A 12872-nucleotide genomic window follows, 5' to 3' on the forward strand; every position below is an offset into this window, starting at 1 on the left:
ATAGATGTTGTATGGGAACCTACAGGTTTATATCATACCTCGTCTTTTGTCTGCGTCTGATACTTTAGGTGGTGTTGGTGATGGTGATCTAGACTTATGTTTAGGTTTATGGGCTACTGAGATAGATGTTGTATGGGAACCTACAGGTTTATATCATACCTCGTCTTTTGTCTGCGTCTGATACTTTAGGTGGTGTTGGTGATGGTGATCTAGACTTAGGTTTAGGTTTATGGGCTACTGAGATAGATGTTGTATGAGAACCAACAGGTTTATATCATACCTCGTCTTTTGTCTGCGTCTGATACTTTAGGTGGTGTTGGTGATGGTGATCTAGACTTAGGTTTAGGTTTATGGGCTACTGAAATAGATGCTGTATGAGAACCAACAGGTTTATATCCCATACTCTCTATCTGGCTTCTGGCTGTTGATTCATTGTTGTTACACCTGCAATTAAACCAGGTAAAAATGTGCATTGTGTGGTATTAACACAAACCATTTTCATAGGTTGAAAGCCCTTTATTATTTAACCTTCATCTGTAATGCTCAAAGTCAAATATTCAAAATTTGTTAGGGGGCTTTACAATAATTTTTGAGAACTGGTAATGATGAAAAAGCATGTGTTCTTGACATGTTTGAAAAGTTACAGACAAAGACAATGATTGTTTTGCCATAAGATGGATAAAGATTTATAGTGTAGAAACATTTATCTTGTAGGGTTAACATTTCATGGTTTTGTCTCTTTATAAGATTTCATGGGTATTTAATTTCGTGGTTTCCAGTAAATGGCAGTGATATATAATATATTAAACAGGTTAAATTTCCATGCTATTTTTAAATTCGTGTGTATATTCTTTCCACAAAATCAACAAAATTAAATCCTCCACACAAATTTCTGCTTTTTCAGTATACAGTACATTTTAAGCTACATGCATCATTGATGTAGCCTACATACTTCTACATAAACAAACATTATCAGAAAACATTACAGACATAAATGAAACATGGTTGAAACTTGAAAGTATGTTTGTTTGCCCTTCTTCCATCAATTATTTTCTATACAGGTGGATTGGTTGAGAAATAAGTTTATTTTACCATTTTGTATGAAAATTTTGAAATGAGTTTCATTCGTAATATAAAAAACTTTAACCTTTTGCCAGATGACAGTTCATTTATTTAAATTGTGGTGTTTTGATTGAAATTTTTACACTGAAGTTTACCAGAGTTCATTCCATTTCAAATCTTAGGAAAAAAAGACTTCCCCATTAAAGCATTTTTAGTCATTTTTACCCAACTATTCACATAATTATGTCATAACATTCTGTATGTATGTGTCTGTCACAAGTCAGGAGTCTGTAAATTGTAATTCAGTGGTAGTTGTTTGTTGCTGTATATATATATTTTTTTTTTTTGTTCATTTTTATGTAGTTATCAAAGGTACCAGGATTATTATTTAGTACGCCAGACGCGTGTTTCGTCTACATAAGATCATAGACTCATCAGTGACGCTCATATCAAAATATATATAAAACCAAATAAGTGTAAAGTGGAAGAGTATTGAGGATCCAAAATTCCAAAAAGTTGTGCCAAATACATGTACATCTAAGGTAATCTATTCCTGGGATAAGAAAATTCTTAGTTTTTCAAACTAGGCTGTTAGTTTTATTGTTTGAATTATTTTACTTTTGTCTTTGTGAAGCCTTTATGGCTGACTATGCAGTATGTGCTTTGTTTATTGTTGAAGGCTGTACAGTGACCTATAACTCTTAATTTCTGTCATGTGGTCTCTTGTAAAGAGTTGTCAACCACATCATATTTTTTTTCAGTTTATTTATTCATACCCAGCAACTAAAAGCCTATTTACTTAATTACAGACAAGTTTAGTTATTCTTACCCAGCAACTATATCCCTTATGATGTCAAAACGGGCAAGTGGGTAAACCTTTTGTAATTTCTTTACAATATTATCCATTTGTAGTTGTCCAGCAGATGAATGGTCAGTTTCTTTTTTGGGCCTATGTCCACTTTTAACCAAATGTGCTCTTGCTTCCTGAACATTGTTATCTTTCCTAAAATAAGATAAATTAAAATTTAATGATTACTTTCTATATACATAAATACTCAAAAGCTCTAAATGTCAGCATGATTTCACTTTAAATGGTTGTCATCTGATATTCTTGGTATACTTTGATGAATTATTAAAACATTTATGATATATTTAATGACGCTATCTGCATGATCTGAGCAATATATAACAAAGTTTTATTTCCAGTCAATTTCCGTCATTATTGATTTCATCTATAACTGATGCTATGTTCTCTTTGTCCACAATTTTTATATCTGTCTATATTCAAAAAGTAAAATATGTAAGTTTAATTCACTGCATGTAAAAACATATACATATATATACCGTATATAGATAACGATATTTCTCCACCCAAGGCATTTTAAGTAGTTCTAATTTTTAATGTGGTGTTACACAGAATATAGGGAGAAAATTTAAATCAAATGAAATGACTAAGTAATTGATTCATACGGTAAAACAAAAACTTCTCAATGCAGTTAATAAAATCTGATTCAAATAACATGAATAAACAGTGCTTTTATTTATGTTCTTACACTCACAATTTCAAGCCCAGAACAAAAACTCATACCCCAATGTAAGTTCAATGCTCTGGTTTGCATGGATTCAAGAATATGAATAGTAATTACTCAATGATAGAGCTTGTACCTTCATCTTAAGTACAATGATAACTTGAACCTACATCTTAAGTACAATGATAAAGTTTGTACCTACATCTTAAGTACAATGATAAAGCTTGTACCTACATCTTAAGTACAATGATAAAGCTTGTACCTACATCTTAAGTACAATGATAAAGCTTGTACCTACATCTTAAGTACAATGATAAAGCTTGTACCTACATCTTAAGTACAATGATAAAGCTTGTACCTACATCTTAAGTACAATGATAAAGCTTGTACCTACATCTTAAGTACAATGATAAAGCTTGCACCTACATCTTAAGTACAATGATAAAGCTTGCACCTACATCTTAAGCACAATGATAAAGCTTGTACCTACATCTTAAGTACAATGATAAAGCTTGTACCTACATCTTAAGTACAATGATAAAGCTTGTACCTACATCTTAAGTACAATGATAAAGCTTGTACCTACATCTTAAGTACAATGATAAAGCTTGTACCTACATCTTAAGTACAATGATAAAGCTTGCACCTACATCTTAAGTACAATGATAAAGCTTGTACCTACATCTTAAGTACAATGATAAAGCTTGTACCTACATCTTTAGTACAATGATAAAACTTGAACCTACATCTTAAGTACAATGATAAAGCTTGTACCTACATCTTAAGTACAATGATAAAGCTTGTACCTACATCTTAAGTACAATGATACAATGATAAAGCTTGTACCTACATCTTAAGTACAATGATAAAGCTTGTACCTACATCTTAAGTACAATGATAAAATTTGTACCTACATCTTAAGTACAATGATAAAGCTTGTACCTACATCTTAAGTACAATGATAAAGCTTGTACCTACATCTTAAGTACAGTACAATGATAAAGCTTGTACCTACATCTTAAGTACAATGATAAAGCTTGTACCTACATCTTAAGTACAATGATAAAATTTGTACCTACATCTTAAGTACAATGATAAAGCTTGTACCTACATCTTAAGTACAATGATAAAGCTTGTACCTACATCTTAAGTACAATGATAAAGCTTGTACCTACATCTTAAGTACAATGATAAAGCTTGTACCTACATCTTAAGTACAATGATAAAGCTTGTACCTACATCTTAAGTACAATGATAAAGCTTGTGCCTACATCTTAAGTACAATGATAAAGCTTGTACCTACATTGTACATCTTAAGTCTTAAGTGCAATGATAAAGCTTGTACCTACATCTTAAGTACAATGATAAAGCTTGTACCTACATCTTAAGTACAATGATAAAGCTTGTACCTACATCTTTAGTACAATGATAAAGCTTGTACCTACATCTTAAGTACGACTCTGAGAGTGTCGTTTGCCACCTCCGGAAACATTTCTTTAAGGTTGATAAATTTGACATCCTGATGATCAAGGAACGTCTGCTCCTGTAAGAATATATGGTCATAATCAAACTATCACAAAGATCATTAAAATGTCAATCAGATCAATGGATGCAAATACGTTTTTGACCTGAAAGAGTTTTAGATTTGTCAGTATAGTAAACATAAAGTCATTCAAGATAATAATCGTTCTTGTTGGAGAATTTTTCTTGTAAATGTTGGCGATTGTGGTTGATCTTCTTGTTTTATAAGTGATTCACAGCAGCGAGAGTAAATGCTAATTGATTTATGTTGAGTGACAGTACAGAACAGATGTGAGAATTTTACCTAATATAAGTGTTGTTGCTATCTGTGCACATTCCTCCTTGTGTGTATTGTAGGTAATTGCAAGTATTATACATGTTACACAGATTTACCTATTTTTCAATTTTCAAGTGCTTCTTTTTTTTCAGTAATTCTACATAATTTACAACTTCATGTATCTGTGACAATTATATATAAACATTAATATATATATTACTTTTTTGCGTATATGCAAAACCTTATATGTGTCAAATTCATTTGGTCCATGCGCATCATTTAGCTGAAGGAGTAAGTAACACTTTCCCTTTCACTTTTTTAATTGTGATAGCAAAAAATTTAATGTTGGTTTAAGTTATGATGAAGTCCATATCATAGACTTTAAGGGTAATACACTAAAGTCAATAAGGGTAGAGAGTAAAGCATTCCTGGTTTACTGTAATGACAGAATAATCTACACTGACTATGTAGACAATGTAGCATACTGTGTAGATGTATCAGGTAAACAGATTTGGAAATATAAACACGATTCATCACAACCAGAAGGACTTTGTATAGATAACCATGGTAACATTATTGTAGCAGACTGTGACTCAGATAGAATAATAGTAATATCAAAAGATGGACAGCATAGTAAAATACTGGTCACTAAAGAGAAGGGACTGAATTCGAAGAATCCAAAGTGTATTTGTTTTAACAATAACAATTCTAAAGGTTTTATTTATTATATTTCTAATGCCACATTCATTGACATTGTCTGAAAAGTTCAATATGATTTGAACACCACACATTTAGAGAAATCCATTCCAAACTCCTCTAACATGTTACCAGTAAACCCAAGTTACTACCTGGCTCCTCTAACATGTTATCAGTAAACCCAAGTTACTACCTGGCTCCTCTAACATGTTACCAGTAAACCCAAGTTACTACCTGGCTCCTCTAACATGTTACCAGTAAACCCAAGTTACTACCTGGCTCCTCTAACATGTTACCAGTAAACCCAAGTTACTACCTGGCTCCTCTAACATGTTACCAGTAAACCCAAGTTACTACCTGGCTCTTCTAACATGTTACCAGTAAACCCAAGTTACTACCTGGCTCCTCTAACATGTTACCAGTAAATCCAAGTTTCCGCATTCAAATCAAAAGTTGATGCATGTACATGTAAATTATCAAGTACAAAACTTTTCCCCAAAATATAAAAAACAAGGCACTGTTTGTTGATCACGTTGCTGAGTGCAGTTTCTGGATTGTGGAAAAAATGTAGTTTTGACATGATAATTTTATTTTCAAAAGTGAACACATTTATCATGTTTATACAAATAAAGATTTTGCTGAATTTGTTATTTAAAATGTACATGTTCTTTTTGTTTCCATGTTCTTTCAAAGAACATATACATTTTGTACAAAAGAAATTACAAAAAATAATTCTCCTTAAAATATTGTTTGTTTCTTAAATTTAACTTAATATGACATTTATGAGTCAGTAGCCATCTATTTTTTTTTAATTTCAAAAGCTCATAATTATAATTAATCAAAAACTTTAGTGATGACTTTAAACATGATAAACTGTATAATGTGTAAATCAATCCAATCAGACGTACCTTCTTAGGGCCAATACCAGAACCTCGGAAACCAAATACTGGTTGACCAGCAGCTGAATGCTTTGGATTTGGTGGAGGATGATCCTTTGGTTGGTTGGCATAATATTGTGGACGTGGATCATGCCAGGTGGTGGATTTATCAGAGTGGTTGATAAAAAAGCTGAAATAAATAGTTGCATAAATTAAATACGTCCATATAAAAAATTTACTAATGACAGATTATTTCATGCATGATTTTGCTGGCCCCTAAACAGAAATGTATATTAGTTCCAGTGTGTGAACATCATGAACATGTAGGGGGCAAATATGAATGGGTACGAACATGTTTTTCAGTGAACAGACCTTCATATATCCTATATATAGAAGGCTTGGTGGTCTCGTGCAGACCTTTAAACTTCAAAGAAAGGGGACATTGTTTTGCATTTGAATGCATTTACAACGGAATGTCACTCTTATGTCTTGCATTATGATGCTAATAGATTAACCTTAAACTCAAAAATTGAATTTTGTCACTTTTATGTAAGTTTTAACTTCTTCGCCTTTCAATACTTTTATCTGTACATTTGCTAAATTATAATTTACTTATAAGTAAAGTATGAAAACTTGCTAGTGTTAAGTTTTGCAAAGCCAAATATGAAGAGACTCAGGATCTAGATTCAAACTCTTTATGCAGCCAGGGGTAAACAGTTGTAAAAAAATGTTGACAATAGCAAAGAAAATAAACCCTCCTGTGTCTGACCATCAATTATTCCTTCCAATTTAGAATGTATGTGAAAGAAGGCCTACTTGGACAAAAAATAGTGCATTTGATGTCATTGTTTACGTAAACTAACCAACAAATTTGCAGAAATGAATCTTTTGGTGAACAAGAAACAGGGGCGTATTTAAGCCCCCCCCCTAAAAAAGTAATTTGGAAAGCATGAGTTGTTTCACAGTGATTTTCCTAGTGTTTAGGGGAAGGGGCTCAGGTCCCATGCGATTGGGAATAATTATTTTTGAAATGTTGGATTTGGGGAAAACATATTCAGTGATATTAGTTCATTTATACTGATGTCACACAGTGACAGCATCAGCTGTGTGAAACTTGAAAGTGGGGTTTGGGGACATGGTCCCTAAGAAAATTTGAATCAAAGCACTGTAAGCGCTGTAGGCAGTTAACCAAAAACCAAGCCAAACATAATTATAAAAACTGTGGCAATGTTGCTTCAATTTTTTTTTGAAGATTTTTAAAAAGAACAAACATTAGACAGTCATATATTGTACATTTATGTTCATTTAATGAATTAATCATTAAAGCAAATAATTCATATTTTGTCAAAGTTTTTAAAAGCATTGCATATATCAAGTATATTTTTTTCATGGTAATGACTCTGCAGTGGTACAAGTTTGCAATGATTGCAGTTCTTCTAGTTGATAGTTAACGTTGGTACAAAATGTATTAGTTGACTGTTAGTAGTTCAAGTTGACTTTAGTAAGAGCTTGTAAAAGTATGAATGGACTTGCTTCCCTGGAAAGAAAACTGAGTTTGTGTTCAACAGTACAAAAGTTATGAGACACAAATCAGACAAATGTTTACTACTACAAGGATCAAAGGTGAGGTCTGACTAACCTGTCCATAGTAAATGTAAATGTCCCCCACCTTCATGACCTTCACCCCAAGTCTATGATGTCTGAGTTTGGAATAAAATGACAGGTAATTATAAAAACAGTTGGTCAAACATTCTTGGGCTTGAAAGGTGTGTTTTCTTTATAATGAGCCATATGAAAATGAAAATTTTTATAGGACCAGAAATAATTCAAATTATAATTAAGGTAAATTCTTTAAACCTACTAATTATTTTCCATCAATAAAATTTTATAATTATCAAAAAAATTATTGTTACATAATGCTGTTACGAAGTCTTCCAAACAAAGCTCCAATAATTATTCATTCCCATGGTCGCCTGAAATTGGGCAAGATCTAGTACACATTGGTTAGGTCTAGCAAAGTGACATAGATATAGGAAGATGTGGTGTGAGTGCCAATGAGACAACGCTCCATCCAAATAACAATTTAAAAAAAAGTAAACCATTATAGGTCAATGTACGGCCTTCAACACGGAGCCTTGGCTCACACCAAACAACAAGCTATAAAGGGCCCCAAAATTACTAGTGTTAAACCATTCAAACGGGAAAACCAACGGTTTAATCTATAAAAAAAAAACGAGAAACAAGAAACACGTATATATTACATAAACAAACGACAACTACGTTACATCAGATTCCTGACTTAGGACAGGTGCAAACATTTGCAGCGGGATTTAACGTTTTAATGGATCCAAACCTTCTCCCTTTTTCTGAAACAATAGCATGTTACATCACAACATAGAAAGACATGCATTTGTGACGCCTATGAGATTGACATTGTATGTCATTCAATCTTTTTGAAATGACAAACAGGAATGAATATGGTTTAGTTTAGGAGTTGGTTTTTCAATCTTTTACAAGTTCTCAAAACACACACAAGAGGGGGTGGGTGACCCTAGGGACTACCCTTATATTTCATTTAATGTTTTATGTTGTCCCATACATGCATATATATGGTTTGGGGTGGGTATCTCAATCGTTGTCAAGTTTTCAAACAGGAGGGGTGGGGTGATCCTAGTGAATTCCCCTATATTTCATTTGATTTGTTATATTGTCCAATACATGAATATATGTGGTTGAGGGGTGGGGATCTCATCTGTTTCTAAGTTATCAAACAGGAGTGGGTAGGGTGACCCTAAGGACTCTACCTATATTTCATTTGATTAGTTCTCATACATGAATATATATGGTTAAATTTAAAGGTGGGGATCTCGACTGTTTCCAATTTCTCAATCAGGAGGGGTGGGGTGACTGCAGGGACTTCCCCTATATTTCATTTGATTTGTTATATAGTCCCATACATAAGAATATATGGTAAAGGGGTGAGGATCTCGAATTTTTCCAAGTTCTCAAACAGGAGGGTGTACAGTGACCATAGGGACCCCCTTATAATTCATTTGATTTGTAATATTGTCCCATACATAAATATATGTTGTTTAAGATTATGGATCTCGACCGTTATAAATTCTCAAACAGAAAGGGGTAGAGTGGCCCACGAAATTCCACCTATATTTCATATGATTTGTTATATTGTCCCATACATGAATATATATTGTTTATGGGTGGGGATCTTGACCGTTACCAAATTCTCAAACAGGAGGGGTGGGGTGACCCGCAGGGAATCCCCCTATATTTCATTTGATTACTTATATTGTCCCATACATGAATAAATATGGTTTAGGGTTGAGGATCTCGAATGTTTCCAAGTTCTCAAACAGAAGGGTTTGCATTGACCCTAGGGACCCCCTTATTATTCCTTTGATTTGTAATATTGTCCCATACATGAATATATATGGTTTAAGATTGGGGATCTCAACCGTTTTCAAATTCTCAAACCGGAAGGGGAAGATTGGCCCCACGAACTCCACCTATATTTCATATGATTTGTTATATTGTCCCATGTATATGTTCCAGACCATATAAGTATTTGGATCGTACACGTACAGTCCGGACCGTATACGTATACTCGTACGGTCCGACCATACGCGTACGGTCGGACCGTATGAGTATACGCGTATGGTCCAGTACGAGCTGACCATACATGTTATTAGATCATATGGGCTAAATTTTTAAAAATTAACATTAATCACAATCTTTATTTTCAGATTTACTAATTTAATATTATTACAATTACACGGATAAAATGAACAAATGAACAATTGAAATTAAATATTTGTTGAATTGTATACATTTGTATCTTGATCCTAATTTTGGTACTCTCAACCAATGTTACACTTGTTACCACAAGTAACGTACTAATATTTTTTACATTTACATTTTTGCAGTTCGTGTATGTTCCTTAGCAAAAATATTTTTTGGTAAAGTTGTAAATATTCTAAAACAATTCTCCTTCCAAATTATATTTACTTCCGATATTTTCAATTTTAGTGATCATTATTCAATTATTTTACTCAGTGATCGACATGTTAAATACAAGAGATTAACCGATTCAATTAGCGTGAATTTTTTAAATCATTAAAATATATAGTTGTTTTTTTTTCAATTACAATTAAACTTTTTTATGTCTATTTGAGAGTTAAGTTATATTGATCTGTTATATGGATCTAATTAACTTTGACAACTTCTTAATATTAGTCAGACCGTACGCGTACGTTCCAAATACTCATACGGTCTGGAACATATACATGAATATGTATGGTTTAGGGGTGGGGATCTCGACCGTTTCCAAGTTCTCAAATAGGAGGGGTGTGGTGATCACCAGGGACTCCACCTATATTTCATTTGATTATATATATATATTGTCCCATACATGAATAAATATGGTTTAGGGGTGGGGATCTCGACTGTTTCCAAGTTTTAAAACATGAAGGGGTGGGGTGACCTTAGGGACTTCCCCTATATTTCATTTGATTAGTTATTTAGTCTCATACATGAATATGGTTGAGGGGTGGGAACTCATCCGTTTCAAAGTTATCAAACAGGAGGAGGAAGAGTGGCCCAATTGGTCTCCACCTATATATCATATGATTTGCTTACATTCAGGTATCATATAATCTAGTTGCACTATATATCATATGATTTGCTTACATTCAGGTATCATATAATCTAGTTGCACTATTTGTGCCTGTACCAAGTCAGGAGCCAGTAATTCAGTGGTTGTCGTCTGTTTATGTGTTACATATTTGTTTTTTGTTACTTTTTTTATATAAATAGGGGTGTTAGTTTTCTCGTTTGAATTGTTTTACATTGTCTTGTCGGGGCCTTTTATAGCTGACTATGTGGTATGGGCTTTGCTCATTGTTGAAGGCCGTACGATGACCTATAGTTGTTAATGTCTGTGTCATTTTGGTCTCTTGTGGATAGTTGTCTCATTGGCAATCATACCACATCTTTTTTTTTTTTTTTTGTAAGAAACTTCTATTTTAACTGACCTATCAAAATTGAGAAGAAAAAAATACCCTTTGAAATTGCAGTAATATGTTTAACTTTTAAAGCATCTAACATGCATTACCAACATTTATCACTGATAAAGAAAATTTATACTGTTACCAGGAACATATATATTGTTTAGATAAACTGTTCCCAGCTGTCACATTGTATTGGATTTTGACATTAAAATTGGTGTACAAAATATTTTCTGCTTTTTCTTTCTTTTACATATATATCTTTTGGTTTTCAATTCTAGTGTTTATATTCATTTACCATGCATAGATGTATTTTGTCACCTGTCTGGATTCTTTCAGTTGATAGCCAAAACCCGGGATTACCCTTATCCGCTTCCGGAATCGGATCCGATATTGTAATTGTCTTCTCGCGGCAGCCATTTTGTTTTCAATGTTGTTTTTGACAGATATGTAGTGAGATACGATTTTACTCGGATTTACACATTATTTGTCGGCGATTTTCTGTATAAAGCTAGCGGTTGAACAAATTGAACATCGCTGTCATGAATAGTAATAATGAAAATAAGTTTGAGATCGTTTATTAGGAAACTTTGGTAAAAATGTTTGCAAAGTTATTATTTTTTTTCTTTCATGGTCCGTCGGGCCTGTCGGACGTAGCTAGTAACCAAGTAAAAAGTCCGACTGCAAAAGTGAAGGTCGCAGACCTCGGACCACCGCTTATTTGAACCCCTGCGTCTAAATTGAAAAGATACGAAAATTTCGTCTTCTAATTCAAAATTGACGCCAACAGCGTGATCAGTTGAACTTATATTACTGACGTAGTTGACTACGTATTGACGACAAACAATATTCCTACGGCTTTTGCAATTTGGGAAATCTTAACTACTTGTCTTTAGAGATTTTCGGCGATTAAATATTTCATACATTTGTTCTTTGACATCTTAGCCAAAAGCTCAGGGGATAATAAACTACATAAGGATTCCTAATGTGCTCTACTTCCTATGTGCAACTTCAAAACTTTTGGGAAAATCGACGATCATTTAAGGTTTTTCTGGTCATATTTTTTGTAATCCAGAATGAAAAGTATGTAAAAACTGTCCAATAAGTTATAAATAACATAGTTACCAGCTAGATAATAACAATGGCAAGTATTTTAGCATTTATTGGGTAGAACACAAATCCAGGGTGCTCGCATAAGGCAGCTTAACTGCCTAAAAATCAGGTGCAAATTCCTGCATTCTGAGACGGAATATTAAAGTTATTATTGCATGAATTACAAACAAGATTCAAGAGATTTATAAACAAAATACCACGTAACGACACCAGCAAAATCTCAAAATAATGTCTATATATAATTGGAAATTTTAGAGCTGAATAATGAGAAAAAAGAGCATATTTCTCTTTGGGACAGGGGCGCATATTCGGACTCAAATTTATTTCATACTATGCTTTTTGATTCGCATCCCAACGAGCTTCGAAACCAGGTGGCAGTGGAGGTATCCACGATTGAGTAGACATAATGCTTCTTCCTGATGTTCCTTTCTCTTATATATTGGTCAAACGTACTGACACTTTCGCCTGTTTAGACGTTTGTTTATTTTGAAATATTACCGGAAGTGAAATGTTTAGAAAAAATGTCTAAATTGTGTCTGCTATTCCCAAGATAATTTATTTCATGATTTGTGAATCCGGGTCCGTTCGCGCCCATTCACGTTCGCACCCACTCATGTTCGCCCCCTTTCATTTTCGCACACTACATGTTCGCGCCCAATTTTAATTGGTTTTGTGTTTAATAACTTTGTAATCAAGTTTTGGCAAGTAGTATTCTTATAAGTATAATTGTTTTCATGGTCTCAAAATAAAGTGAGACAGCATTTTTTTTTGTGTT

General features: G+C 33.3%; 1 protein-coding gene across 1 annotated transcript; it reads right to left on the reverse strand.

Annotated features, from left to right (window-relative positions):
• Positions 1 to 138: 138 nt before the first annotated feature.
• On the reverse strand, positions 139 to 12607 carry LOC143063447 (uncharacterized). Its single transcript, XM_076235603.1, has 5 exons — positions 12429 to 12607; positions 5994 to 6153; positions 4037 to 4134; positions 1892 to 2065; positions 139 to 444 (listed from the first exon to the last, which is right to left on the reverse strand). Exons 1-5 carry the CDS (start codon positions 12500 to 12502, stop codon positions 270 to 272), a joined length of 681 nt encoding a protein of 226 aa, XP_076091718.1. The 5' UTR covers positions 12503 to 12607; the 3' UTR covers positions 139 to 269.
• Positions 12608 to 12872: the final 265 nt, after the last annotated feature.

The sequence above is a fragment of the Mytilus galloprovincialis genome, chromosome 2 (genome assembly GCF_965363235.1).
Source record: "Mytilus galloprovincialis chromosome 2, xbMytGall1.hap1.1, whole genome shotgun sequence".
Lineage (NCBI taxonomy): Eukaryota > Metazoa > Mollusca > Bivalvia > Mytilida > Mytilidae > Mytilus > Mytilus galloprovincialis.